General features: G+C 38.4%; 1 protein-coding gene across 1 annotated transcript in view; it reads right to left on the bottom strand.

Moving 5' to 3' along the window:
- Positions 1-1,711: 1,711 nt before the first annotated feature.
- Positions 1,712-27,844, bottom strand: part of LOC125235615 (sortilin-related receptor-like) — a 64,395-nt gene continuing 38,262 nt past the window's right edge. Inside the window, 10 exon segments of the mRNA XM_048142213.1 lie at positions 1,712-1,750; positions 1,953-2,077; positions 3,207-3,411; positions 4,897-5,114; positions 5,117-6,420; positions 9,432-9,695; positions 12,861-12,890; positions 19,460-19,541; positions 26,727-26,914; positions 27,336-27,598. Coding sequence (XP_047998170.1) covers positions 1,727-1,750; positions 1,953-2,077; positions 3,207-3,411; positions 4,897-5,114; positions 5,117-6,420; positions 9,432-9,695; positions 12,861-12,890; positions 19,460-19,541; positions 26,727-26,914; positions 27,336-27,598 — 2,703 coding nt within the window. The 3' untranslated portion in view covers positions 1,712-1,726.

The following is a 27,844-nucleotide window of genomic DNA, read 5'->3' as shown; positions in this document are numbered from 1 at the left end:
TTGAAGTCGACATTGATACCTGTCGTTTAATTTCAATTCTTCAGAAGTAGAGGTAAGACCGACTTTATATGACAAGAATTTAAAAGAATAGTCCTACAATATTGAGGAAAACGATGCCGGGTTGTAAAATTCTAACGAGTTCATCAAAACTTTTAAACACTTATTCTGAAGTACCAAAAATGTTTTTTGGATAGGCTCTTAATTTCATGAAAAAAGAAAAAGTTGCGTCCGTAGTATCTTCATAGTAGTCTGTGGTTGCATCGCTGTCGTTCCCGTGTGCGCACCTTTGAAATTGTCGCAAGGAGTTACGACAGAGACAAAAAAGTCGTCGAGTGACTTTGTCGCCCGTCTGCGCGGGCCCTTATAACAAATAGTTTAATGTTTTGTGAAGATTAAAGAAATATTGTTTGTTGATAACAATGATAACTATGACGGGAACTATTCCTCTCACTTCTTGTCACAGACAAAATTATCACTGGATTTAGTTTTACGCGCCTTGGCTAGCTATCAATAGTGAAACAAAAACGAAAAGAGATATAAGGCTTACGGCGAAATTGTGGTCAAAAAAGCTGCACTTTATGCAAAAAGCAAGCCACTTTGTACAGTGATACTAGGGACCAATATAAATGATTTCTTCCGAGGAAACACAAAAAACCATAAGATCTAGCTAGATGAAGACGTTGCTTTGATGATGCATAAAACATGAGCAACGCTACTAAATTAGAAACACGTGTTAAGTTTAGTTTCGGACGATACGCCTATAAGCAACCTACATAATTTGGTCGAGTTAATTTGAAATGTCAAAAACAGTGCTAAGTAATTTGACATTTCAATACTAGGTAAGTATAACCAAAGATATATGGAATAAAATAAAATACTATATACGTATTTCTAACAACGATTCTATTAAATGGGCAGGGAATCAAATTCCTTGACTGTATAGCTGTAGGTGCCTAAATAAAGATTTTTAATACTTATGGGTACCGATAAATTTATATAAATACAGTAAAGGGCGATAAAACTTGCACATCGGTCTTTGGAAAGAGACAACGTCACATAAGTGATTGGAGAGTAGAGTAGGTAGATAAGTACCTCCCTATGGGCCTATGGGTTTTATAAACACACAACAAGTAGGCGCGAACAATTCATACTTACTTTTCTATGATTCAAACACACAACAAGTAGGCGCGAACAATTCATACTTACTTTTGTATGATTCAACTTCACATCATACTTATTTTTCTAATATTCAACTAGAAAAATAAAAAAAGCGAAAAACAACAACATAATTCTTTTTAAACACATTAAAAAAAAAACCGGAGCTGGGTCTCGAACCTGAGATCTCAAAAATGCAAGTCAGATACTCTAACCCCTAAGCCAAAAAACGAGGTGCCGCCGGCTCAAAATATTGAATCATATTCAGATGTGGTTACTCGGCAATGTAATTAATTATTATCTCACTAGGTGGCACTTTTCAACATTGAAAACAGCGCCATCTGTAAATAACTCGAAAACTAAGAGGTACCAGCGACGATAACTCGCGTTAAGTAGGTCGCTACACGATGTACTGAGTTACCAATCTTTGTTTATTTAATTAATCTATGGTATTGAAGTGAAACGCTTAGTGCGTATTTTTGGAATACTAACCGTGAAGCGATGCCGCATTGCCGATTGTCTGGTGGTCCTATGGTGAAATGGGGACGGAGGAACAAAGTTGTACAGTTCCTCAGCGCACTCTCCGAAATGTATCCTGTAAAATACCGATAAGCTGGCAACCTTCCGACGTCCAGGCTATGTACTCGAGAATTGGTTAGCTCGTCGTCATTGATGATTCTCTTGGCCCTCCTCTCGACTGACGCTCGCGCCGCAAGCGACTCAATCAATTTGTGTAAGAATGTCCTATAATATTTATTTACTTTCTAAAAAGGAAATCACATTACATTGAAACTTACATTACAGTTGCGTTCATCGGAGCCGTCGTGGCAATCGTTGTCCCCGTCACAAACCCACTTCTTGTAGATACACATGCCGGTGCCACATTGGAACTGGCTCTCGGTGCAATTCGGTCTAGTGCAGTCTGGTCAAACAGAAAAGAGTTGTTAGTTTTATATTTTATATTATACTAGCTTTATCTTATGTAGTCCTCTTCACCGATTTCGGTGACGGCGACCTCAGCAACTATGGATTACGCCTTTTATGGGCTTTAATATGGCTGGCCAGGCCGAACTTCGTCTTAAAGACTCTTTGGCAAGTGCTACAGTAAAGTTGGTCAGAGGTATTGTATGTATATACGTAGGAGGGCTTCGGTCTGTCTTTGCATTGCTGGCGTTTGGCATCTAAATAATTGAGGCGGCTTTCCTCGAATACTTTGATATTCTTAAAGATTGTTGATCGCCAAGATGACCTATTTGTAGCAAGAAGGATTAGGAGGAGCCTAACGCTCAGGGTCGATGCTGCAAGCGTTCAGGTGCCGTTTCAGCACCTCCTTATATCGCAGATGCTGACCGCCATGCTTCCGCTTGCCGTCCATCAATTCAGAGTAGAATACAGTTTTAGGCAAGCGGCGGTCATCCATATGAAGGACAAGCTTTATCTTACTTCGCCTGCATACTAATCTAACCTTTAAAAATAACCGTGAATCATTCAAAACTCTCATTAATCTAACCTTGTTTTCCTATACAAACTTTGAAGCTCCATTTCACCCCCTTAGGAGGTAAATTTTGAAAAATCGTTTCTTAGTGCTCCTCTACACCTTATAAAGAACCTACGTGCCAAATTTGGAATCTATAGGACCAGCGGTTTCGGCTGTGCATTGATATGTCTTAGCTTCTTATTTTATATATTTAGAATATTTAAATTACAAGCCTACACTGCGTCCCACCGCTGGGCAAAGGCCACCCTATTTCATCATTAGATACAGTAAACAGTGCTTACTCCTCTCATCACTAAAGTCGGGACAGTCCGCCTCCCCATCGCATTTCCACTGCGGTAGGTAACAACGCGACGCGTCATCGCAGGACAACACAGAGTGGACACCCTATTTCTGTTAAATACAGTAAACAGTGCTTACTCCTCTCATCACTAAAGTCGGGACAGTCCGCCTCCCCATCGCACTTCCACTGCGGTAGGTAACAACGCGACGCGTCATCGCAGGACAACACAGAGTGGACACCCTAATTCTATTAGATACAGTAAACAGTGCTTACTCCTCTCATCACTAAAGTCGGGACAGTCCGCCTCCCCATCGCACTTCCACTGCGGTAGGTAACAACGCGACGCGTCATCGCAGGACAACATCGGCGCGGTGCAAAGTGGACACCCTATTTCGTCGGACAAGTCCCCGCAGTCGTTGTTGCCGTTGCATTGCCAGGATGCTGTGATGCACTGGCCATTTGCGCAGGTGAATTGGTCCTAAAAGGGCAAAGAGGATCGAGTATTATAGAAAGTTACTGTCAAAGTAAAATGTGTGTGTAACACTGCATAGACTGCCATGACTGCTGAAGCGCTGGTAGCCCAGCGGTAAGTACGTGCGACTTTCGTTTCGGAGATCGCGGGTTCAAACGAGTTTTTTCGGAATTTATGTGCGAAATGTCATTTGATATTTGCCAGTCGCTTTTCGGTAAAGGAAAACATCGTGAAGAAACCGAACTAATTCCAATAAGGTCTAGTTTACCCTTCCGGTTGGAAGGTCAGATGGCAGTCGCATTTGTAAAAACTAGTGCATACGCCAAATCTTGGGATTACTTGTCAAAGTGGACCCCAGGCTCCCATGAGCCGTGGCAAATGCCGGGATAACGCAAGCAAGATGACTGCAGTCTATGCAATCTCTCGACACAAGCTTAAAATTTTAAATCAATTTTGACAATTTGGACCATATTCTTAGCTTCATATGTGTTAAAATGTCATATATTAATATTAGCGCCATCTAGCCGAGCGTCCCCCAAAGGTGTAACCCCATCTAGGCCACCGTACCTTTTTCTATATGGTTCTGAGGTACGTTTTTTTCTTAGACTGTAGCTACGGAGTTACATATGTCTTTGTAAAAGGGTAATACATGTTAACACATTCACTAAGTACCGGACAAAGCATGAAGAACTACGTCAGAAACCGGATGTTATCTATAACCGCCCGCTTGTGTGGCGACAACCCGCCCAGCGGGATGTCCGGCGTCGAAGCAAAGTTCACAGGTGCCTACCAGCCGGGTTTTTAGTTGCAAAAGTGTTAATGAAGATAAGCTGATAGGAGACGATCGATTCTCCATACAGACGTAGTGTGGAATGGTTTTTTTTTTTTTTTTTATAAATTTTGATTTGTTTTAAAGACATTAGATTTTTTTACTTTCAATTATGTGTGCAAGGAGCATTATATGTAGACTTCTATGAAATTAATTTAACACTTTAAAAAACGTTGATCTAATCATGTACTCGTAGTTGAATACTTAATAAGTTATCAAGCTCTGTTAATGCGGAGTAATTAGTTTTTTCTCGTTATTGAGTTATCTTATTTATTAAACCAAATAACATACCTAACTCAATAACGAGAAAAAACTAATTATTCCGACACAAATAATGTGCATCCTGATTCATGTATAAAATATGCAATTAACTTCGAACTATTGAACCATAACCATGATTCATTGAATAACAAAGAAATAATGTGCATTTCAGCCCAGGTTTAACCAAAAAGGCTAATATGCTATAAAGGCTAATATGGACCGTATGATTGATTGCCACCGACTAGACGTAGTATATATCCAAAGTGTCCTACGGAATTATATCCTACGAATGATGCCACAGCATACATTCTACTTCTTTGTTAGTTGAATTCACAAAAACAAGTGTTATTTTTGTACAGTTTCGTAAATCAAATTCTATCATGGATATGAAATATACTTACAGCGTCACAAGCAGTCCCGTCCTTCTTCTTACAAGTCATGTTAGCCGACGGCTCCAACCCGTTCGAACACATACACTTCCCATTCGTCATTGTAAACCCGTTTGGACACAGACAGCTGAACCCTTTCCCTGGCCCACCCAAACACATGGTATCACAACTAGTATTCTTATACGAACACGCGTTACTACCGTGCTGTACAAAATGCGCGAACACTTTAAATCCATCAAACCAGAGAAAGAATTGTTAATCGTTATAACATTGTCACCAGAATCTTTGTCAGCAATAAATATGGACTTCGCTTTCCAATCGTCCCAATACATCTTTCCTTTTAAAACAGCGACAGCAAATGGATGAGATACTTTCTCGTCTCTCCAAAGAATCCGCTTGAAATATCTGCCGTCCAAATCCGCGCTTGCTATGTAGTCTTCCATAGCGTCTACCCAGTATATTCTCTCGGCCATCTGATCTATAGTTATACCGTTCGGCCATTGGACTATTGGCTTTCCGAACAGCTTCTTAACATTCTTCCCATCAAGATTAGACCGAGATACGGTCGGATTGCTTCGATCCCAGTCAGTCCAGAATAGGTAACCAGCTTTGGGATGAACTGCGATTCCTCTAGGTTTGGATAGAACTTTATTATCAAGGATAGTAACTCTCATTCGTCCTGCGATTGTTAAATCAGTTCTGACAGCTTCAATTTTCTTTCTCATTCCATCGACGAAGAATAAAACATTTGAGATCCAGTCTAAAGCCATTCCTTCGATGCTCGCTAAGTCCGTATCAACAATGACTTCTTGAACTGTACCGTTGTTGAAGCATTGTCGGTTAATTTTGTCAGTTTCAATATCAGCCCAATAGATACAATTGTTCTTTAAATCAAACTCTATAGCGACTATATTACTCTGTCCTTTAACTGGGAATAGCGTAGAATTGTCAGATAAATCAATCCTAGCGATCTTATCTCTTAAAGCGACTAGGATAAACTCTGTCGGTTCGTCTAATGGACAAGGTACCATGTCTGGCGCATAAGGTATGTAGGTAGATGATTTGCAAACATCGCCATCGATTTTTCTGTATCCTTTAGTTCTTTGGTAAAGCGTACCAGGGCGGCATGGGACTGGTGTAGCATAGGGGTCATGTTTGGCAGACTTATTCCTAACGCAGGCGTTATTGCTTAACTGGAATCCGACGTCGCATTCGAAATCTCTTCTGCTGCATTCGCAGAGTTCTTTCTTTACGGGTCTATCGTAATTAATTCCGTTGTAGCAATTCGTGTGAGCAAGTCTTCTTTGGAAGGTGTCTCTGGTTCCTAATACGCAGGAAACTGAGGAGTTAGGGGGAGACGGTGACCAGAATTTGTAGTCATCCTGGGTACAGTTTCTGGCGAAGGCGTTTTTCAAGTCTATGGTGATGATGATCCATTGGTGTTGCTCATTGGCGGAGCCGAACATAGTGAAGGTAGTGGTGTTTTCTCCGGGTTCGGTCATGAGCCCGTATATGCGAAGGTCGTCTGCGTTAAACCTGCAAAAACCAGATGTGGTCAATTTATCGTAAATTATTGTTGTATTGTTCTCGTTGACCGCAATCGGGGAAAATGTCAATTACAATTCACAGTATTGTCAGCATGAACTCTTTAACATTATCGTTTTAACAAGTTTTTATCGTATCCTCCTCCTCTAGTTATCAATCACCAGGAATTACCAAACAAAATAAAAAACGGTTCACTAATGTTTGACCAAAACAATTTTAGCAAATGTTCATTTTACAAAAAACGTTTCATCAATATAGTAATTGGCAAATATGTTATTCCGCATATGTATCATTTTACAAAAACTTACTTGACAAATAATCATTTAGTAACTAATACATTAGTAAAATGTGTTACTTAATAAACTATCAATTGTATATTTTTCATGTTACCTAATAGTATGTTTGACAAATTGATACATTTACCAAATGTCATGTAATAAATTGTTATAAAGGGGTTACAGTCTTTTCTTTTAGCCTAGGCTAAACTGATCGACCCACTTTTTTAGATCACTTTGGTTTGTGATGGTCACAGTTCTAACCTAACCTAACCCACTTTTCTAGTATTACTTCGGTTTTGTGAGGGTCACAGTTCTAACCTAACCTAACCCACTTTTCTAGTATTACTTCGGTTTTGGGAGGGTCACAGTTCTAACCTAACCTAACCCACTTTTCTAGTATTACTTCGGTTTTGGGAGGGTCACAGTTCTAACCTAACCTAACCCACTTTTCTAGTATTACTTCGGTTTTGGGAGGGTCACAGTTCTAACCTAACCTAACTCACTCTTCTAGTATTACTTCGGTTTTGTGAGATTTACAGTTCTAACCAAATCTACTTTGTAGTAGCTTTCCAAAAAGCAGGGACTGAGTAAAAAAATATTGTAAAGATTTTCTATGAAACATTAATGATTTGATTCGCTATTATGTGTTTCATTTGACCCATATTATAAATTACTATTACAGATTCACTTGTCAAATAATACATTACAGCAAACATTTTTAGGCTAATCGTAGGTTTATTAGTCAACATATTTGTTAAATATGAACTTGTCAAAAATATCGTTTATAAAATGTTATTTTGTAAGTTAAATATTTGGTTATGAGAATAATTTGTCAAAAATGTTTTTGTAAAGTGAAGACTTGCCAAAATATAATTTTGCCAGCAGTTGGTTGTCAAGTGTCAATTTGCTAAACAAGTTTTGGTCAAACGATAGGACACCTAAAAAAACAACTACTGACGTCAGTAAAGAAGAAAAACAGATACGTGCAACATCTGATATTTTATATGCAAATACACTTCGTAAAATAGGTATCTCGACTGCAACAAAAACATACACAGTTCTTTTTTCCTCAGTCTGCAGAAACCGCAAAGGAGAACTTGATTTCTAAATGTATCTACCACAAAAAAAGAGATTTTTTTTCCTTCGCTAATATGTGGGTAAATCCAAGTGTGTATTATTCTTATCGATAAAAACATGAATACATGAATTTGGATTTAAATGACAAAATATTGATTTATTGATTTAAACTAACACGATCTTCACTCATATTATTAAATTAAAACGGGACTTAATCTCGTAAAACTTACGTTTTATATTTAACCCGACGTTTCGGACATAACATTACGTCCGTGGTCACGGGTAGACACGTCGGGTTAAATATAAAACGTAAGTTTTACGCGATTAAGTCCCGTTTTATTTTAAATGACAAAAGTTGTGAAATTGATTTCTAAGCAGAATTTTAGGAACATGCATCTTTAAATACAGTATTAACATGTCTGTATAAGTATAAAGTATTTAGCAAAATGCAAATGTTACACATTACACACGTAAAATACCTACTACGTGCTAATTGCAAAACACAAGTTATCGCTGATAAGAGTCCCACTTGCATTTCTAATTTGTTGAATATAATGTCTTAATAGTTTCACCGCTTTTTACTTATTTACTTTACATTTTACCTATTTGGGTCAACCAAACCGTACCAATTATGCATTGGTAGGTAGGTATATTCATGTCAGTATGACTTAAGAGCCATAAGTAGATTGCAGTAGGCTTGTGCCGTTTCGTTCGTTGATCGGAGCGCTCCGATCTCGTTCAATCGCTCCCATGAACTAGTTCGCTCTTTTAGGTCTTTTGCTCATTTAGTTCAGCCAGACCAGCGACCACTGCGCTCGGAAAGATCAGAACGAATGGGACCGAATAGTGTCAAAATGATACGAATAGTCCACAGATAGTAACATTCCGGGCCGAAAGGTTGTAAGTAACCGAAGTTTAATATGAAAACATGACTTTTTTTGTTGCTCTGCTAAGTAGCTCTCGCTCTCGGTCGGCGCAGTCACACATTCGTTCTCGATCCAAACCGCTCGCGCTCGCCGATCCTATACTGAACTAAATGAGCAAAGACCGATTCTCAGACCACGGAATGATTCAGTTCATTTCGGTCATTGATGGGATTTTATTCCTAACAGTTCATAGTTCGTGAACGACACAAGCCTAGATTGCAGTAAGCGGGTTAAAACAACCTGTGAACCTTGAGCTCTTTGCTAGCCTGCTACTGAAGTCAGCCAGCGATTAATTTTCAAATGCCCTTAACGACAAAGAAAGCAAAGAACCGCTTTCGGCCAACGTGCTCTCAAAATTATGTTTTTCTGATAGCCCATAGCGTATTTTTTTTTTATACTACGTCGGTGGCAAACAAGTATACGGCCCGCCTGATGTAAAGCGGTCACCGTAACCTATGGACGCCTGCAACACAAACAGTGTCACATGCGCGTTGCCACCCCATTAGAAACTATAAATATTCTTCGAAAACGTTGCGTTCTGTTAATTAAGTTGCGTTTCATAACCGTGCCAATTGTTCCACGAAAGGATTAAGTCAGATTTTCGAATTAAATTTACATTCGAGGTTCAAATCATTGATGTGCCATCAAAAAACAAGGAAAGGAAATGAAAAATATTATATTTAAGACATTCAGCTGAAGGAAAAAACAAAACAAAACTCACTGATAAGAATTCCACTCAATCCCCTCATTCGTCGAATACAGTATCTTCCTCGTCTCCCCTCTCAGTTTAAAGTACTTCACCGCCACCAAAACGCCTCCATGGTCGCCATAGTTAAAGAAGTAGTAGTCCTTAAGGATCCTCTTCCAAGTGAGACCAGCATCCCGACTGAGGTAGACACCGGGGATGCCCTTGAGTGACTTGCCCATCACTCCGGTAGCCATGATGATGCCTGGCGCTGATTTTGAACTCATGATGCTTGCCGATCTGAGAAAAAAAATGTTTGAGAATGGTTTTGATGCACAGAATGCCTACCCAGCCGGCTATTATGGTTGCAATTTTATCACTTATTAACGAGGATAAGACACTTGTCTCACATTGACATACTTGCCAGAACGTGACGGATGCTTTATCCACGTAGATAAGTGATAAAATGGCAAGCATAGGCCTGCAGGGCAGCTTCAAGGAAATTTGTGATTAGTTACAAAGGATAATGGGCACTTTTGCATGAAATATATCTGCAATATATCAGTACTTATACATACATCCATGGAACAAAGTGCTCAATCTTCTTTCTATGATACAATACTCTAGCCTCCTGAGTCCTGGAAGCATTTGTTTTGTTTTTGAATTTGGAACCTTTTACTAAATAAAAGTTCAAAATTAATTTGGGAATATGTACAAAAATGTGTACACGAGGACTAAGGAGGCTAGACTTGGCAGCAGCGTTTCAATGACCCCATGAGTCAGTATGTCAACTCAAATGTCGTTTATTAATTAAAACATGAACTACATGACAAAACAAATAACATACTATGCGTCACCATTTCACACTGTATTCATTTATAAGGCAAATTACTAACGCATTATTATTTACAATCGATATGATTAATAACAAGACTTCTGATTGCCACAATTATAAAACTAGGAAAAAAATCATCACCATTTTTTAAATGTTGGGTTAGTTACATTATTGCGCCTGAGCTGGAAGTTCACATTTTTGACACATTTGTTTTGAAGTGTCGCGGTGTGGCTAAGAGGTATCGTTTGCCAAATCTAGCGATTATCTACGAATTGGTTGAATCGATTAGGCCCTATGTCAAGGAGGTGCTTAAACAAATATACGATTTCTATCAACTTACTGAAATGTTATTTGAATCGAAATGACAGACTCTGCCACAGCACTAGTTTAAAAATAAAAATGAATGATAAATGACATAATAAGTAAATCCTGCGTGATTAATGAATATCTTAAAATACTCAATAAAGAAGATCCGCAAAAATGTAACATGTCTTAGATTATGTTTAAAGTAAGCGATATATTGTTTTTAAGTACTTAATTTTTTTTAAATATTATTACAGGATTTTATTTAAAATTTCATTAGGTCGCGCCAGTTTACGTTTTGTGGACGCTGTCATGTCATGTGTCAAAAATGTGAACTTACAGCTCCGGGACAATACGTTATACAGATAGTGATAAGTAGTCCACTGAACTGGCGACGTTCGGGGGGCGTATTATGTGCGTTATTCACGTAACAAATAGTGTGGACCAGTGATACCCAACCATTATTTTATGATGACCTCGACCATTGAGGACCACAGGATTTTGTCTTGTAGCTCAGGGCCTCAAGATGATACTACTGTCCAGTACCTCTACATTTGAGTCAAGGAAAGTCTTGTTAAAAAGCTGCAAGGTTTACAATTCAGAGCGGGACAGTGGACGTGTTAACTTAGTAAAGGTAATGGCAAGGATAATGTGGCGGGTCACCAAGAAAAGTCTGGTAAGTCGCAAGCTGAGTATCACTGCTCTGAACTCCGAACCCTGGATGATTCGAATGAATTATTATTTATTATACTATCTATATATATCGTATGGATAAATAAAACCGTCCTGTAAATACCCCGGCAGTTTATTAACCCTTTATCAAATACGATTATTGGAGATAAAAAGCAGGGGATACCAAACAAAAACCCATCGGTTTTTCCAACTAGGGAATAAATCAAATCAGTTTTTTTTTTGGGAAACGGTGTGTTAAATACACTTAACACTGATTTGGTTAGTTTGTCGTTCTCTGATAACATATGTTTATGTTTAACATGTGTTTAATAAATGACTTTTATCAAAATTGTAAATAAACAGATATCCCTTTACTGCATACGCTATTGAAGTTCATTTTTTTATTGCATGTAAGGGGTTACTTTACGTCTTATATTAGTTATATTCTTTATTCGTTATCACATGTAGTATCCGTCAGATATACATTTTAAGAGCGCCCGAAGTACTTAAAAATATCAGAACATGCCTCTAACGCCATGGCAATAAAGGCGTTCAGACAGGCAAGTATGGTCGCGCGATAAATGATAAAACATCTGGCCGTCCCTATCGCACTATTAGTAAGTGCGATAGGGACGGCCATTTTATCATTTATCGCACGACCATGCTTGCAGTACAGATATTTGTGAGCAACTCGGGCGCTCCGATATATCTAATGCCGACTATACAAGGCAATGTAGATATTACAATAAAAGGTAATGTATAAAAGCAGGCATGATACAGTGATTACAATATTTCTTAGCATTTGATAGGATAATGAAGAAATAATGACACTTTACCAATAAATAATCTGCAAATGCATTTGTTCTACAAACTACCATCATGATATCACACAGCAACAGCATATCGTGCATAAACAATCAATAATAAGGAAATCATTATGCAATAAAGATAATAAAAAAATAACAGACAAATAAAAACAAATTGTAGGTTTTTATGAACTTACATAAAATAATGAATCGCAGCAAAACATCGACACACGATTTTTAGGCTGTTAAGCACAATTAAAAACATAGTCGGCGAATTAAATGAAACAGTCCACGGGCAAAATCTTGGACGATTGAGAAAGTTGACGTAAATACTATCCATTTGTTGTTACCCTTTGCCACTTTAGTATCAATACACAAGTTAGCATACAGTGGATCTTATGGAATTTGGTTTCTCCGCGATTTTATCACATTCACATCACAAACCTTTGGGCAGCATCCTCTCGGATTACCCCTTTATAATGTGGTGGGCGCAAAGTACGGCCCGCGGGCCAAATCCGGCCCGCGAAAGTAATTTTATCCGCCCCTCCATCGGTTTTTCAATATATATGGCTATTGTAGTAAAAAAATATAATTTTTTAGTGTGAATCTGGCTCCTCAAAATTTCCTTAAAATTTTGGCCTTCAATGAAAAAAGTTTGCCCATCACTGCATTAATAATACATTTAATTAAAATGTCGCACTCGTCGGCGCATACCGCCCAAAGGTCCGGAAAACCATATTGTTCCGTGATTAAAGGAATTAAAGCCATAAAAATTATAATTTCGTGTCTGTTTCATTCAATTTGCCGGCTAGGGAAAACACAGATTTGGGTTACACCTCACTAATTTACCTTTGGTTGTCGTGTACATTCCTTGGAGGGCTGCAATATATATAAATACCTAGTCATTTGCTAATTTGGAAAAGTATTTAGGTACATACAAATATATTATTAAATAGGTACACAATTATGTATGACTGTCTGACTGAGCTACAATATTAAGTAGTAAAAAAAGCAAATGTCTTTATTTTTTCAGATAGACATAATATATCTGTGTAAGTGCTGATAGGTACGTGCGTACGAATATTTTGAGAACGGGTATGTGCATGGTTATATAGTTTTTCTGGCATCCCTACGATTAACACACGAGCAAATTCCAAATTATTTCAAAAGCTCTTAGAAATTTCCAGAATTTTTCGCATAAATATAAGGATTCCTTGGGAATCGTAAATAATTTGAATGATGATGTGAAAACTTAGGGGGAAAGACGTAAAAATTTTCTGATGGCACTGAATTGGCACATTAATATTGTGCTGCGCACTTGTTAAAAAAACATCAGTAAAACTGGCAGCTTGTGTCTTTTTAAATAAAAAGAGCAGGATAACCAATAATAAACCAATTGTTTCTGCGAATCACAGCTGTCAGCAAAAAGCCTTCAAACGCACCATTTGTAATTTATCCTGTTGCGTCTGGTTCACAATGTACCTAGAGTTGGGCATTATTCGAATAATATTTCATCTAAATAATTATTAGAATAAACAATCATTAGTTGATTTATTATTCGCGATTTTCGCGAACATTTTTATTTGCGAATAAATCATTCGACTGTGTTTTCGAATAATAAATGGTTTTTTCGTTATTTTATTGGAATAAATACCAAGAATAATTATTTACACAAATGCTTATTTCATTGTTTCCAATGTTTACATCATTTTCAAAGTTCCTGTATTATTTTATTTAAACGGAATGTATAATTATGTTTTGTTCAACGTTATGGTCATTAATACTAAAAAATAATATGTGTAGCTATTTACTTCGTTTCAAGATCGCATTTTGTTAGCTCTCGTGTTTGTATTTTCATAAGACTGTATATTTCATGAAAACATGCTATTATTGTTATTTTATTATTCGAAAATAGTATTCACGAATAAATTGTTTGTGGAATATTTTATTCGCAAATAACCTACTCTACAAATAAATTATCCGCGAATAAATAATCTCTTTAATTTCGAATAAGAATAATCATTCGATAAATGTATTCGTCATTCGCGAATGATTCCGTTATTCTCAATCGTTATTCGTCATTCGAATAAATTTTGCCCGTCTCTGGTACCTTGGTTTTGGTAGGTACACTCTTAGTTGAAATATTTTGGACCGCATTGTCTGTACAATAAGGTTTACAAACAGTCCATTGTATTTACTTCGTAACGATAACAGGAGGATATTGAATTTAATGCATGATGCAATCGAATTCAAGCGTGTAAAAATACTAAACAGGTTGTCATCAATGTCATCATGTTACTTATATCAAAATGAATAAGATAATTTTTAAATTGGTTCGACATCATAAACTAAAGTCAATCATATGCTAGCCTTGCAGGATGATAGGACATGCCGGTACAAAGCTAAGAAGAAACCGCAGGCTGAAAAACATGTTTTCCTGTTGTGAACCGCAATAAATGTCATTAAGGGTATGAAAGAAAGGCCTGGAATCGAACCAGCATCCTCTATGATACTGATAGAAGCCTAAACTCCACAACCACGCGGCACGCGGATCACTCGACTCGAAATTTCCAAGTATGTATTACGCAATTAATCAAGTCAAAATCGAAATCAAAAATATTTTATCGTATAAATAAATATGGGTACATAATAGTTATTTGTTATACAAGAGTGCAAAGTTGTATTTTAACGCCGAGTGTGGAATTGAAAAACGAGCAAGCGAAAGGATTCTATAGTTGAACCACGAGCGAAGCGAGTGGTTCGAGAATAGAATCCTGAGCTTGCGAGTTTTTCAACACACGAAAAGTACACAGTATTCACTCAGTATTTGCACTCGTGTGTAACACAAAACTTTTCCCCTCTCTATAGCGAGGAAAGTACAACGCAAAAAACGCGTTTATCACTGCTTCCAGTAGTTCCACAGGTGGTAAAACATGTTCATCACTAGATTAACCCACTTTTATCAATTTTAAAGCAGAAAATTTGCCTCTATTCAAGGTCAAATTACTTTATCCACTAGTGGATAAAATGCGTTTTTACCCGCTGGTATTAAAGGACAAAACACGTGTTTCCGAGCTAATAGTGAGGGGAAAAGATCTTAGATGATGTTGTTTCGCTTTCGCCATATCTTGCCTTACAAAAGCGTACAATATTTGTACAATATTTACTGACGGCTTATGGCGCCCCTCATACCTTTATGCCTATCCTTTTAGCTTTCCCACAGTCTGATAAAATACAATTTAAAAAACCGGCCAAGAGCGTGTTGGGCTACGCTCAGTGTAGGGTTCCGTAGTTTTCCGTATTTTTCTCAAAAACTACTGAACCTATCAAGTTCAAAACAATTTTCCTAGAAAGTCTTTATAAAGTTCTACTTTTGTGATTTTTTTCATATTTTTTAAACATATGGTTCAAAAGTTAGAGGGGGGGGGACGCACTTTTTTTTCCTTTAGGAGCGATTATTTTCGAAAATATTAATATTATCAAAAAACGGTCTTAGTAAACCCTTATTAATTTTTAAATACCTATCCAACAATATATCACACGTTGGGGTTGGAATGAAAAAATATCAGCCCCCACTTTACATGTAGGGGGGGTATCCTAATAAAACATGTTTTTTTTCATTTTTTATTTTTGCACTTTGTTGGCGTGATTGATATACATATTGGTACCAAGTTTCAGCTTTCTAGAGCTTACGGTTACTGAGATTATCCGCGGACGGACGGACGGACGGACGGACGGACGGACGGACGGACGGACAGACAGACATGGCGAAACTATAAGGGTTCCTAGTTGACTACGGAAACCTAAAAATATAGTAGGTAGATAATTTACCCTTACAAAGTACCTTCACGAAAGACGAAAACCCGAGTAGCATTATCAATCAGGAGATATATATCGTAGGCGAGCACAATGATGGAGTTCAACGTACGAACGCGAGACCACGCTATCATGTGATTCACTTAGAATACTGATTGTACGGAATACGATCCCGTTGTGTTTATAAACAAATACGCCAAAAAGTGCAAGTGTACGTCACTGATGCATGTACGTAGGACAAGTGAGATAAAGTTTTAGAGTTTTTAAACATTATGAATGTTTGTTTCATATTACGTTTAGATTTCATTCACGTTTTTGCACTTAATGATAATAGTATGTAAAGTATCTAAATTGGACCAGCATACCTAGTACCTAATACCTAGGCACTAGGACAAAACAATACATAATTTTGCAATACATATGCAGATATCGAGTTGCATTAAACATGTTCTTTTGAGTTCATGTAATTTCTAATAATAGCCAACGTCTACGGCCCATTGCCACAAGGTTTTTTTTTAATTTAGATTATTTTTATTTTAGTTAAATTTATTTTTCCCCTCACTAGCTCGGAAACACGTGTTTTGTCCTTTAATACCAGCGGGTAAAAACGCATTTTATCCACTAGTGGGTAAAGTAATTTGACCTTGAATAAAGTCAAATTAACTGCTTTAAAATTGATAAAAGTAGGTGAATCTAGTAATAATAAAGATGATTTACCACCTGTGGAACTACTGGAAGCAGTGATAAACGCATTTTTTGCGTTGTAGTTTCCTCGCTATAGTGAGGGGAAAAGTTTTGTGTTACACTCGGGTGCAAATGTATTTTACTTCTCGTGTGTTAAAAAACTCGCAAGTTCAGGATTCTATTCTCGAACCACTCGCTTCGCTCGTGGTTCAACTATAGAATCCTTTCACTTGCTCGTTTTTCAATTCCACACTCGGCGTTAAAATACAACTTTGCCCCCTTGTATACAAATAACTATTATACGCAGCAAGTAACTACTAGCTCTTGTGAACACGTACCGTGCAATCCATACTAATATTATAAATGGGAATGTGTGTGTGTATGTTTGTTTGTCCGTCTTTCACGGCAAGACGGAGCGACGAATTGACGTGATTTTTTATGTGAAGATACTTGAAGGGATGGAGAGTGACATAGGCTACTTTTTGTCTCTTTTTAACGCGAGCGAAGCCGTGGGCAAAAGCTAGTATTAAAAAAAATGGGTACACAACTACACATCAAAGTTCACGACTGATTGTCATTCCCGAAATGCCTGAATCTAAAGACAGATCAACAGGTACAACAGGTACCCATTGCGTATTATTTTTTATACAAGCCAATGAGCTCCTAACCAGTGCGGCGATTTCGTCTATACACAGGAAGTTCACTTCCTATAATGGACTGTAAGTCGAAGCGATGATTTCTTCGAACCGATCGAGAGGAAGCACTTTATCAGTAGGTTAACTGACTCATGATTTAGATAGAGCGCGATCTGGTTGCCTTGCCTAGCGAAGAGATTTGAAACATGTCGTGATTTCGTAGTTCGTACCCCAGGTTTCATATTTTTTCGGCAGAAGCCTTTTCCAATATGGATCAATTGAATTATCTACGAGAATATGTATGCTCTTACTGCAACAACAACAAAAAAAAGTCCACCTAACGAAATACATGGGTTACCCGACGATCAGTTGGATGTGTTATTTGTTACATGTAATGTGTGTAATGCCGCCTATGCCTGCTATGAAATAAGCCCGTAATCTTAAAATAAAGTCTAGTCTAGTAGGTCATATTGAAGCCATTTAGACTCCGCGCACACGGGCGACAAAACTCTTTTGTCTCCGTCGCTCGGTCTATGGGCTAGTATGAAGGTGCGCACACGAGGCGACGCAACTTTTCATACAAATACGAAAGTTGCCGAGCAACTTTGTCGCCCGTGTGCGCGGAGCCTTAGGTCACTCAGACTAGTATCCAATTCATATAATTGACTTGATTCATTAAAAGACGCATGCCTTGGTTTATATTGGCGTTCTATCAAAGAGGTTTACCAAATCGCGGATCATCATAAATGACACGATTTACATCGCAAAAAAAAGTAAAACTAAGCAAATCAAATTGAAGTATAGTCTGTTAAACCATTTGGCGTCACAACTGTCACAAGTTGAAATCCTAAGAACCCGCATCCTTATTCCGAGTTCGAGGTTACAATGTTATCGCCACTAAGCGGTTGTCAAGTGTAATGTTACGCTATCGACAAACGAGAGCTGTTGATAACGCTAGTTGCTTTGTATCTGTGTTTACAGTTTACATAAAGTGACACCTTTGTTTTTTAATGGCTAGGCGGCGAAAAACAAAAGAAGCCAGGCTTAAAGAACAGGCGAAATTTGAATTTTAAGAGTATTATTCGTATTGATTTTGAATCCAATCTTATTTTGGAATTTGCTAAGCAGATTTTTGACAAACGAAGCGTCAATTGATGCATTTTATCGGCATTTATATGATTTATTTACATTTGACTTTAAAATAAGGTAAAATTCTGTAGATACATACTTATATATTTTGGTGTTTATGTGAGTTTCATGTTGGCTTGCAAATTAGTCTGGAGAAGATAATACTTACGTACAGTCGACTACAAAGAGATGTATCAATTTTTTCACCTTATTACAATGAAATAAGGTGAAAAAGTGTATACATCTCTTTGTAGTCGACCGTACATAAGTACATCATATGTATACAAAGTACGTAAGCAATGATTACAGCATAAACATAACAATTAGTTGTAGCTAGATTAGGCACTGATCCCACCGCGAGCTAGTAATCCATGAGCTATCGGCTATAAAAACGAACAAGATAGGCACACCCGTGCAAATAAAAGAGAAACGGCCATATTGATAGTTCAACGCTAGGCGAGTAACTATAAACATCGCCGTGTCTCATTTATTTACACAGGAGTTTGACAGTACACTCCTAGTTTACTAGCTCGCGGTGAGACCAGTACCTACCTTAGACGAGCCACAATGCAAATGACTAGAGCAATAGATTTGTAGTGAGTTTTTGTAATAAATTTCTAGAAAAAGGTAAGCGTTAAATACATATAATATGTATTATATAAGTTAAAAATATACCTTTAAAGCTGACACTGACATTTTATACTTAAAAAAAAATCATCTTTGACTCGCAAATTCGTAAATTTCGTCATGTCTGGTCGCACCTTAAGAATTGAATAGAATAGGGTACGGTAATATTCTGCAGTCAGATTGCAGTACTATCACACATACTAAACCATAGAGAAACTTATGCATACTATTACCAAACAGTTTTTTAGATTTTTTGATAACATTGATGAATTAAAGTGATTTGTTTACAAGAGGCCTACCATGACACCGTGAACCACATTCGACATGTTGCTTCCCCATCACACTTACGTGCAAATTCACAAGTGCGACAAAGAGGCAAGACGCCGGACATGTTCCGCGGTGGACCCTCAATATGCTAGCGGCGCCCTCTGCGTAGAATTTTACATAACATCCCCTACTGTCGCAAAAGCTGTGACAGAATATTTTCTAGAAACGTCACAATTGAAAAACAAAACACGATAGCTACAGCAAGTCAGTCGTGACTAAAAATGTTCTCACCTCGTCACGGGGTACAGTTGACTGAATTTCTGACATAAGTGGAGGCTGCACGAGTTCGCGATGTGGCAGTTGAGTGGCTTGCCTGAAAACAAGGTCGTATTAGCGGACAGGTTGGGTAAACAGTAAACAGACGGGGCAATGGCCGGTGGCTGTATGTATGTTTTCCCCTCACTAGCTCGGAAACACGTGTTTTGTCCTTTAATACCAGCGGGTAAAAACGCATTTTATCCACTAGTGGATAAAGTAATTTGACCTTGAATAAATTCAAATTAACTGCTTTAAAATTGATAAAAGTAGGTGAATCTAGTAATAAAGATGATTTATCACCTGTGGAACTACTGGAAGCAGTGATAAACGCATTTTTTGCGTTGTAGTTTCCTCGCTATAGTGAGGGGAAAAGTTTTGTGTTACACTCGGGTGCAAATATATTTTACTTCTCGTGTGTTAAAAAACTCGCAAGTTCAGGATTCTATTCTCGAACCACTCGCTTCGCTCGTGGTTCAACTATAGAATCCTTTCACTTACTCGTTTTTCAATTCCACACTCGGCGTTAAAATACAACTTTGCCCCCTTGTATAACAAATAACTATTAAACTAGCATCAGTCGACCTTTATGAAAAAAAAAAAACGTTGGCGAGACGTCTTTTTCCATACAGCTGGCCCGACGCTACGCTCGCGAGACGCTAGATGTGGGGGGGGGGCAAAAATGTGGGCTTACTTCACTGGCTCGACGACCCAAAAATTATCTTGGCCTGCTAAACAAGAGATCGCCAGGGGCCCATTTCTCGAAGCTACAAGTTACAATTTACAAGTGGTAGCAGGATGACAAGTTGGAAAGAGACTTCCGCTTGTAACTTTTTTTTTTTAAACAATAACCAAATATTACATTTATTATGGGACCAATGCTGAAATATACAATAGTATTTACATTACGATACATTAAATGTAACTTTCAATTTTGAGAAATGGGCCACTGGTCTTTTAGATGTAAGTATCTTATAAAATAATGTAGCTGTAGGGTAGGTACTATAACACAGGTTGATAAAATAAATATCCAATTACTTATTCTGGGACATACGATTGCGTAGGTCTTAGTAAATATGAGTCATGGAAGACCTAACTTATTCAGAGCACGAAACCTTATAAAGAGTACTTATACTAAGCGATAAGATTAAAACGAATTATTGAAGTCCTCTATGTCACTCGTCAATTTTCATCGAACAAATATACATACATATACTTAGTCACGCCTGTTTTCCAGAGGGGTAGGTGTAGAGACAGAGACCACAGATTTGATCTCAAAGACTTAAAACCAGCTTTAAATTTGTAAACAACGCGGAAATGTTGGGATAAAATAAACAGAATAAACTGTATTACTATTATAACATACGGCCAAATGAATGAAATATAGACAAAGGGCCTTATGCTTCATTTTGAATTTCAGATAAAATGTTGCAATAAGGAGTTCCAACATAAATTATTGCATATGCTGACAAGTCACAAAAGTAAACTAGAACAATTACGTCAATAATATTATGCTTCCTAATCAAATCAATACACGACTCAAGTAGCTTATACAATCGTGCATTCTGTAGCATAAATTTATTTATTTACAACACGCCTATACTGTGTCCATGCTGGACAAAGGCCTCCCCTTCGATTTCCACTCGTCCCGGTTATGAGCGATCTCCGGCCAGTCGCTGAGACACACGTTCAGGTCGTCCCGCCATCTCCGCTTGGGCCTGCCAGATCCTCGCCCGTCTTGCGACACCCATACCGTTATTTTAGCCCACCTCTGTGGGTGCATACGGCAGACATCGCCTGCCCAATCCCATCTCACGCCGTGGCTTGCGTGAGCGACGGTCGCGCGATGGTCGCGCGACGGCGATGCGACGCATACGAAATCAAACCTTCTCGATATGGAAGTATGAGACGCGACGGCGACGGTCGCGCGACCGTCGCCCACGCAAGACACGGCGTCAGCTTGACGGTCTTAACCCAAACATCATCATCATCCTCCTTGCGTTATCCCGGCATTTGCCACGGCTCATGGGGGCCTGGTGTCTTAACCCAAACATCATCAACATAAATTTTATAATAACAAATGGACTTATTGAAGTGGTCCTAAATCGTTGGTCCTTAGATACTTGTACTACTTGTGTAAATGAGCCATCTGTTTTTGTTTAGGCTAAGTGGAGCTCTCGATTAGTTAACGAACACTTAAAGCGGGATTTGGGAATTTAACTGCTCTTGAGATGCCTCTTACACGAAGTTTTTTTTTTCACTCAAAACTTCAAAATTAAAAATTGAGCTGAGCATTGATGAAAGTCCAGATAACATTTAATTTTGAAACGGGCAATTTCCAGGACTTTTTAATATTTTTTCAACAGGCAATAACTTTACAAAATACATAGACGTCTTGCCATATAAGTAATCTTCTAGAATTTGGTAATAACAAAGAGGCAAATATGAATATTAGCGCCATCTAGTCGAGCGTCCCTCAACGGTGTAACGCCATCTAGGCCACGGTACCTTTTTCTCTATGGCTTTGAGGTACGTTTTTAGGGTTCCGTAGTCAACTAGGAACCCTTATAGTTTCGCCATGTCTGTCTGTCCGTCCGTCCGTCCGTCCGTCCGTGGATAATCTCAGTAACCGTAAGCACTAGAAAGTTGAAATTTGATACCAATATGTATATCAATACCAATATGTACGCCAACAAAGTGCAAAAATAAAAAATGGAAAAAAATGTTTTCTTAGGGTACCCCTCCTACATGTAAAGTGGGGGCTGATTTTTTTTTTCATTCCAACCCCAATGTGTCATATATTGTTGGATAGGTATTTAAAAATGAATAAGGGTTTACTAAGATCGTTTTTTGATAATATGAATATTTTCGGAAATAATCGCTCCTAAAGGAAAAAAAAGTGCATCCCCCCCCTCTAACTTTTGAACCATAAGTTTAAAAAATATGAAAAAAATCACAAAAGTAGAACTTTATAAAGACTTTCTAGGAAAATTGTTTTGAACTTGATAGGTTCAGTAGTTTTTGAGAAAATTACGGAAAACTACGGAACCCTACACTGAGCGTGGCCCGACATGCTCTTGGCCGGTTTTTTCTTAGATTATCCGTCTATACGGAGTTACATATGTCTTTGGTAATAATGATTTCGTGATAGTATCTAAGTTGTAGATCAGTACGAAATTATTAGGCACAGAGCGCGTCACATCAAACATGACATTATTTACACTGTATTTATCAGTAACATGTTTATGTAATCTAATATACCACTAATGCTACCCCGCTCATGACATTGTTATGGATTGACACATGCCTATTCGTATTACGTTCCCAATTATCTGTTATAGTTCCATTTTAATAAATTACATAGTTTTTCCTTGAAAAACATCGTGAGGAAACCGGACTAATTCCAATAAGGTCTAGTTACCCTTCGGGTTGGAAGGTCAGATGGCAGTCGCTTTCGTAAAACTAGTGCCTACGCCAAGTCTTGGGATTAGTTGTCAAAGCGGACCCCAGGCTCCCATGAGCCGTGACGCCCGTGGCAAATGCCGGGATAACGCAAGGAGGATGATGATGATATAGTTTTTCCTTGCATTTGAAAACAAAAACCGCCTAAGTAAATAGTAAATACTATTGGATTTCATTTGTGGGGCTGTAAGCATAATGGACACCTTTGCAGCTGATATCTATATTTAATTATTTCTAAATCAGTCAGTTTCATTTGGCCAGTTTAATATGTAGTCATACGCGATTAAGTCCCGATTTAAAACTATTTCTGTGTAATAATCGTGAAAGTTTAAACCAGTGATACCTATGTTTTCTGATAAGTAGTTTGATGATACAAATCACCAAACTAAACGAACGCCATAATTTGCGACGTTCTAAAGTAAAAAGTACCACATTGTCACTTGCCATAACGACAAAATTTGCTCTTAAACTCTTATATACGAATCTTGAGAAGCTCACATTCATAAACAAAGAAATATCGCATTTTAATATTGCTTCAGTAAGATAGTTAAAATACTAGGTATTTCCTATCAAATGAACGAGTCATGAGATAAAAATAAAAACTTTTATATATTCATAATTTATATAAATATGCGTGACTTATCGCCCCCAATTATGTAAAGGTGTTATCAACGCTCAATTAAATGTAAAAATTCAGCCAAAACATAAACGTTTAATAATCGCATAATGATTGACGTGATTACAGATGCTTTTCGTTGCGCGTGAGTTACTTTACAATACCTACACGCATATGTTTTGTGTTATAGTTTTTGAAGTTTACTTATAATTTTTGAGATTTTAAATTGCGATAGCGTTATGAAAATTTTAAATTTTGAAAAAAAAAACCCGGACATAGTGGACCGATTTTCACGGTGATGAAACATGGCTAAAGAATTCGGCTTTCAAAACAAAAATCGGTTCATCCGTTCGGAAGCTACGATGCCACAGACAGACACACACACAGGCAAACAAACAGATAGACAGACAAACAGACATTCAGACCGTCGTTTTTGCGTCGGGGGTTAAAAATTTATGTGATTAATTTTATATTCTAGTAAAATAGTACATTTCGTTACTAGTGCAAGAAGTATGTACCTACTTCATCACCCCACGAGCCCCGAGACATCTTCGAGCCATACTTGGGACGAGGGAGTGGTACTATAATGTTGCGACCTACGGTAGCCAACAAGTATTGACATTATGAATATGTTAAAATACGATTAGCTGAAGTCACATGAGCTCATGAGTCATAAATGACATAAAATTATTTTATCGGTAAAAACATGTACCTACAACCAATATAATAAATATAGATGCGAACCTAAACGTTTTTTTTTATACTACGCCGGTGGCAAACGAGCATACGGTCCGCCTGATGGAAAGCGGTCACCGTAACCTAAAGACGCCTGCAACTCAAGGAGGGTCACATGCGCGTTGCCAACCCACGTGTAAGCAATAAAGTCGTGTATACATACTTTTGGCACTTTGTCCGCATCTATATTTAACACATTGACTTGACTGTACATATTTTAGTGTCACCTTAAAGCTCGGCCACACATGCGCGCTTTGATAGCGTAGGCCGAGCGGTAGCGGAGCGTCAGCGGAGCGCAACGATAGCGGTGCGCCGGACGAACGCTGGCGTTGCGCCCAGCGGACGCCGGCGGGAACTAACGAGCGCGGATTGCGAGCGGAACGCCAGCGTTCCGCCGGCGCATCACTATCATTGCGCTCCGCTGACGCTCCGCTAACGCTACGCTATCATAACGCTTTATGTGTGGCGGAGGCTTTACAGCTTGGAAATGAAAACTGGATTAAGAGAAAAGGGTGACGAGACCTCTTCTGCATACCAAAGAACTCTCCAGTCTGAATATTGTCATTATGCATTATTCCTGAACGTATACGACAACCTTAGAACAAGGTATAAAGACACAGGCAACAAAGAGCTCCACTCATAACAGCGGTGTTTATTTTCGCGACCTCAAATGAGTCGTGTCATATGACTCATAAGTAGTTGATACGGTGACAGGATATCTAATTTACTAAGAACGGTCTGTGGATTGAAAGCATAACACTACCAGTTTACAAGCTGATATACCTACAATATTAAGTTGACAGTAAAATGGGTTAGAATTACACAATCCTTACTAATATTATAAATGGGAAAGTGTGTGTGTCTGTTTGTTTGTCCATCTTTCACGGCGAAACGGAGCGACGAATTGATGTGATTTTTTAAGTAGAGATAGTTGAAGGGACGGAGAATGACATAGGCTACTTTTTGTCTCTTTCTAACGCGAGCGAAGCCGCGGGCAAAAGCTAGTATTTTATAAATAAATATATTAGGGGACACCTTACACAGATCAACCCAGCCCCAAACTAAGCAAAAAATGAACTAAGGGTGCTAATAGGCGACGATATACATACTTAAATAGATAAATACACAATTATATCCATATATATAAAATATCCATATATATAGAAAATAATATATATAGAAAATATATATAATATTATATAGAAAATATCCATGACTCAGGAACAAATATATATCATCATCATCATTTCAGCCATTAATCGCCCACTGCTGAGCATAGGCCTCCCTTCGTGTACGCCACTTATCCCGGTCCTGGGCTAATCTCATCCAGGAGTGCCCCGCAGTTTTTCGGATGTCGTCCACCCAACGAGCCAACGGATGCCAGGCGCTTCTTACATCCGATAGCGGCCACCATTCGGTCAACATTTTAGTCCACCTGCCATCACTCTGCCTGGCAACATGCCCCGCCCAATTCCATTTGAGTTTGGAAATGACGTCACCCACAAAATCAAAAATCAAGCCACAAAATCAAAGTCAAATATATATGTGTCGCTTAACTTCAAACTTGGGTAAATCCATTTTGCTATAAGGACGATTATATTTCAGACCATAATATATTTTTTATATAATCAACCTTATAGCAGAATGGATTTACCCAAGTTTGAAGTTAACATATATAGTATTTGCTCATCACACAAATAAATGCCCTTACCGGGATTCGAACCCAGGACCGCGATTTAGCGGCAGGGTCACTAGGTCACTACCGACTAGGTCAGACCGGTCGTCAACGTCGTTTTACACTCCGATTATAAGGAAAATAAACTGTAAGTATTGGGAGACTTGAGGCCTATATAGACTGTATGTAATATACTAACCGTTCTCATCCTCAGTTGGCGGGTTGACCGGCGACCAATAGACGCCGTGGTCGTAGGTGATGAGCGATATGAGGTGCACTTTGCCTACGTAGGACACCCGGGATGCTGGCTATATAGGACTGTAAGTGACGTACGAACCGTTCTCATCCCCAGGTGGCGGGTTGACCGGTGACCAAGTGACGCCGTGGTCAAAGGTGATGAGTGATCATGAGGTGTACCTGGCCTACGTAGGACACCCGGGACGCTATATACGAGTAAGACTGTAAGTTGCATACTAACCGTTCTCATCCTCAGTCGGCGGGTTGACCGGCGACCAAGTGACGCCGTGGTCAAAGGTGATGAGTGATCATGAGGTGTACCTGGCCTACGTAGGACACCCGGGACGCTATATAGGACTGTAAGTTGCATACTAACCGTTCTCATCCTCAGTCGGCGGGTTGACCGGCGACCAAGTGACACCGTGGTCGAAAGTGATGAGTGATATGAGGTGCGCCTTGCCTACGTAGGACACCCGGAAGCCTGGAACGCTATATATGTAGGACTGCAAGTGACTAACCGTTCTCATCCTCAGTTGGCGGGTTGACTGGTGACCAAGTGACGCCGTGGTCAAAGGTGATGAGTGATATGAGGTGCTCCGGGCCAACGTGGGAGACTTGCGCCTTGGAGTCTACTCGGGACGCTATGTAGATGCCCTTGAGACCTTCTATGCGGTAGAGATCCGTGAATGGGTCTTCTGTCATGTCCCTGTGAGAAATATTTTACTATAGTAGTCTAGCATTGAAATGCCATAGCGTATAGTATTAATATGTGTGAATGGCCACATTTGGTTTTAATTCTTATTCTAGGCCGTGATGAATAATAACTGACAATGTAACAAAAAAGTATGCATATATTTTATTTGCTTTCCCAAAGAGATTATTTAATATTAAGACAAACAGACCGTGAACAGTAAGGCCTTGCTCGTTAAAAAGTTAACAATTTACTATTTTACTGTCATATTACTATCGTAGGTTGCGTCTAACAGGTACCTATATTAAAGGAGTTAAATACTCGATATATTTTTTGTTCATAAAAAAAATATCACAGATTGACGAGACGATTTTGTAGCAAAACGGACAATAGAAATGTCAATGACCTTAAAAGATATGAAATACAAGAAACTCACTCTAGCCAAGTATCCTTCCAGTTTCCATCCGGGAAATAGCACAGAATCTGCTCCAAGCTCAGCATGAAGTTGTACCGAGTGAAATCGTTGCTAATCTCAGACACGTACAGATCCGCTAAGATCTCCGTGTGCATGACAGAGACGAATATACGTTTGTCTGTCACGTCGGCTATGTGGAACTTCTTCATGTCCAGTTCGGTTTCGAATTCGGCTTTGTAGAAGGGACCTTTCATGTGAGAGATGTACAAGTCCAATGTGTTACGCTGTAACAAGATTAAATCATTATGGAATGCAATAACATGCTTATGATAAGTTTTCATAGCTAAAGCAAAGACATATGAGGAGTGTCTTTTCAAAAGGGCGTATTTCCATTTTTTCTTTTTTTTTTAACTATGAATGCATTTTTTTTAATATAGAAAATTACGTGTTGTTTTGAGATTAAAGCTCAAAAAGTCTCGCCTTGATCTTTAAAAAAAAGTGTAACATCAAAGTTTAGAACACATTTTGAA

Source organism: Leguminivora glycinivorella, chromosome 17 (assembly GCF_023078275.1).
Source record: "Leguminivora glycinivorella isolate SPB_JAAS2020 chromosome 17, LegGlyc_1.1, whole genome shotgun sequence".
NCBI classification, from domain to species: Eukaryota; Metazoa; Arthropoda; class Insecta; order Lepidoptera; family Tortricidae; genus Leguminivora; species Leguminivora glycinivorella.
The sequence above is the reverse complement of the archived record's forward strand: the minus strand, read 5'-3'. Positions and strand labels throughout refer to the sequence as shown.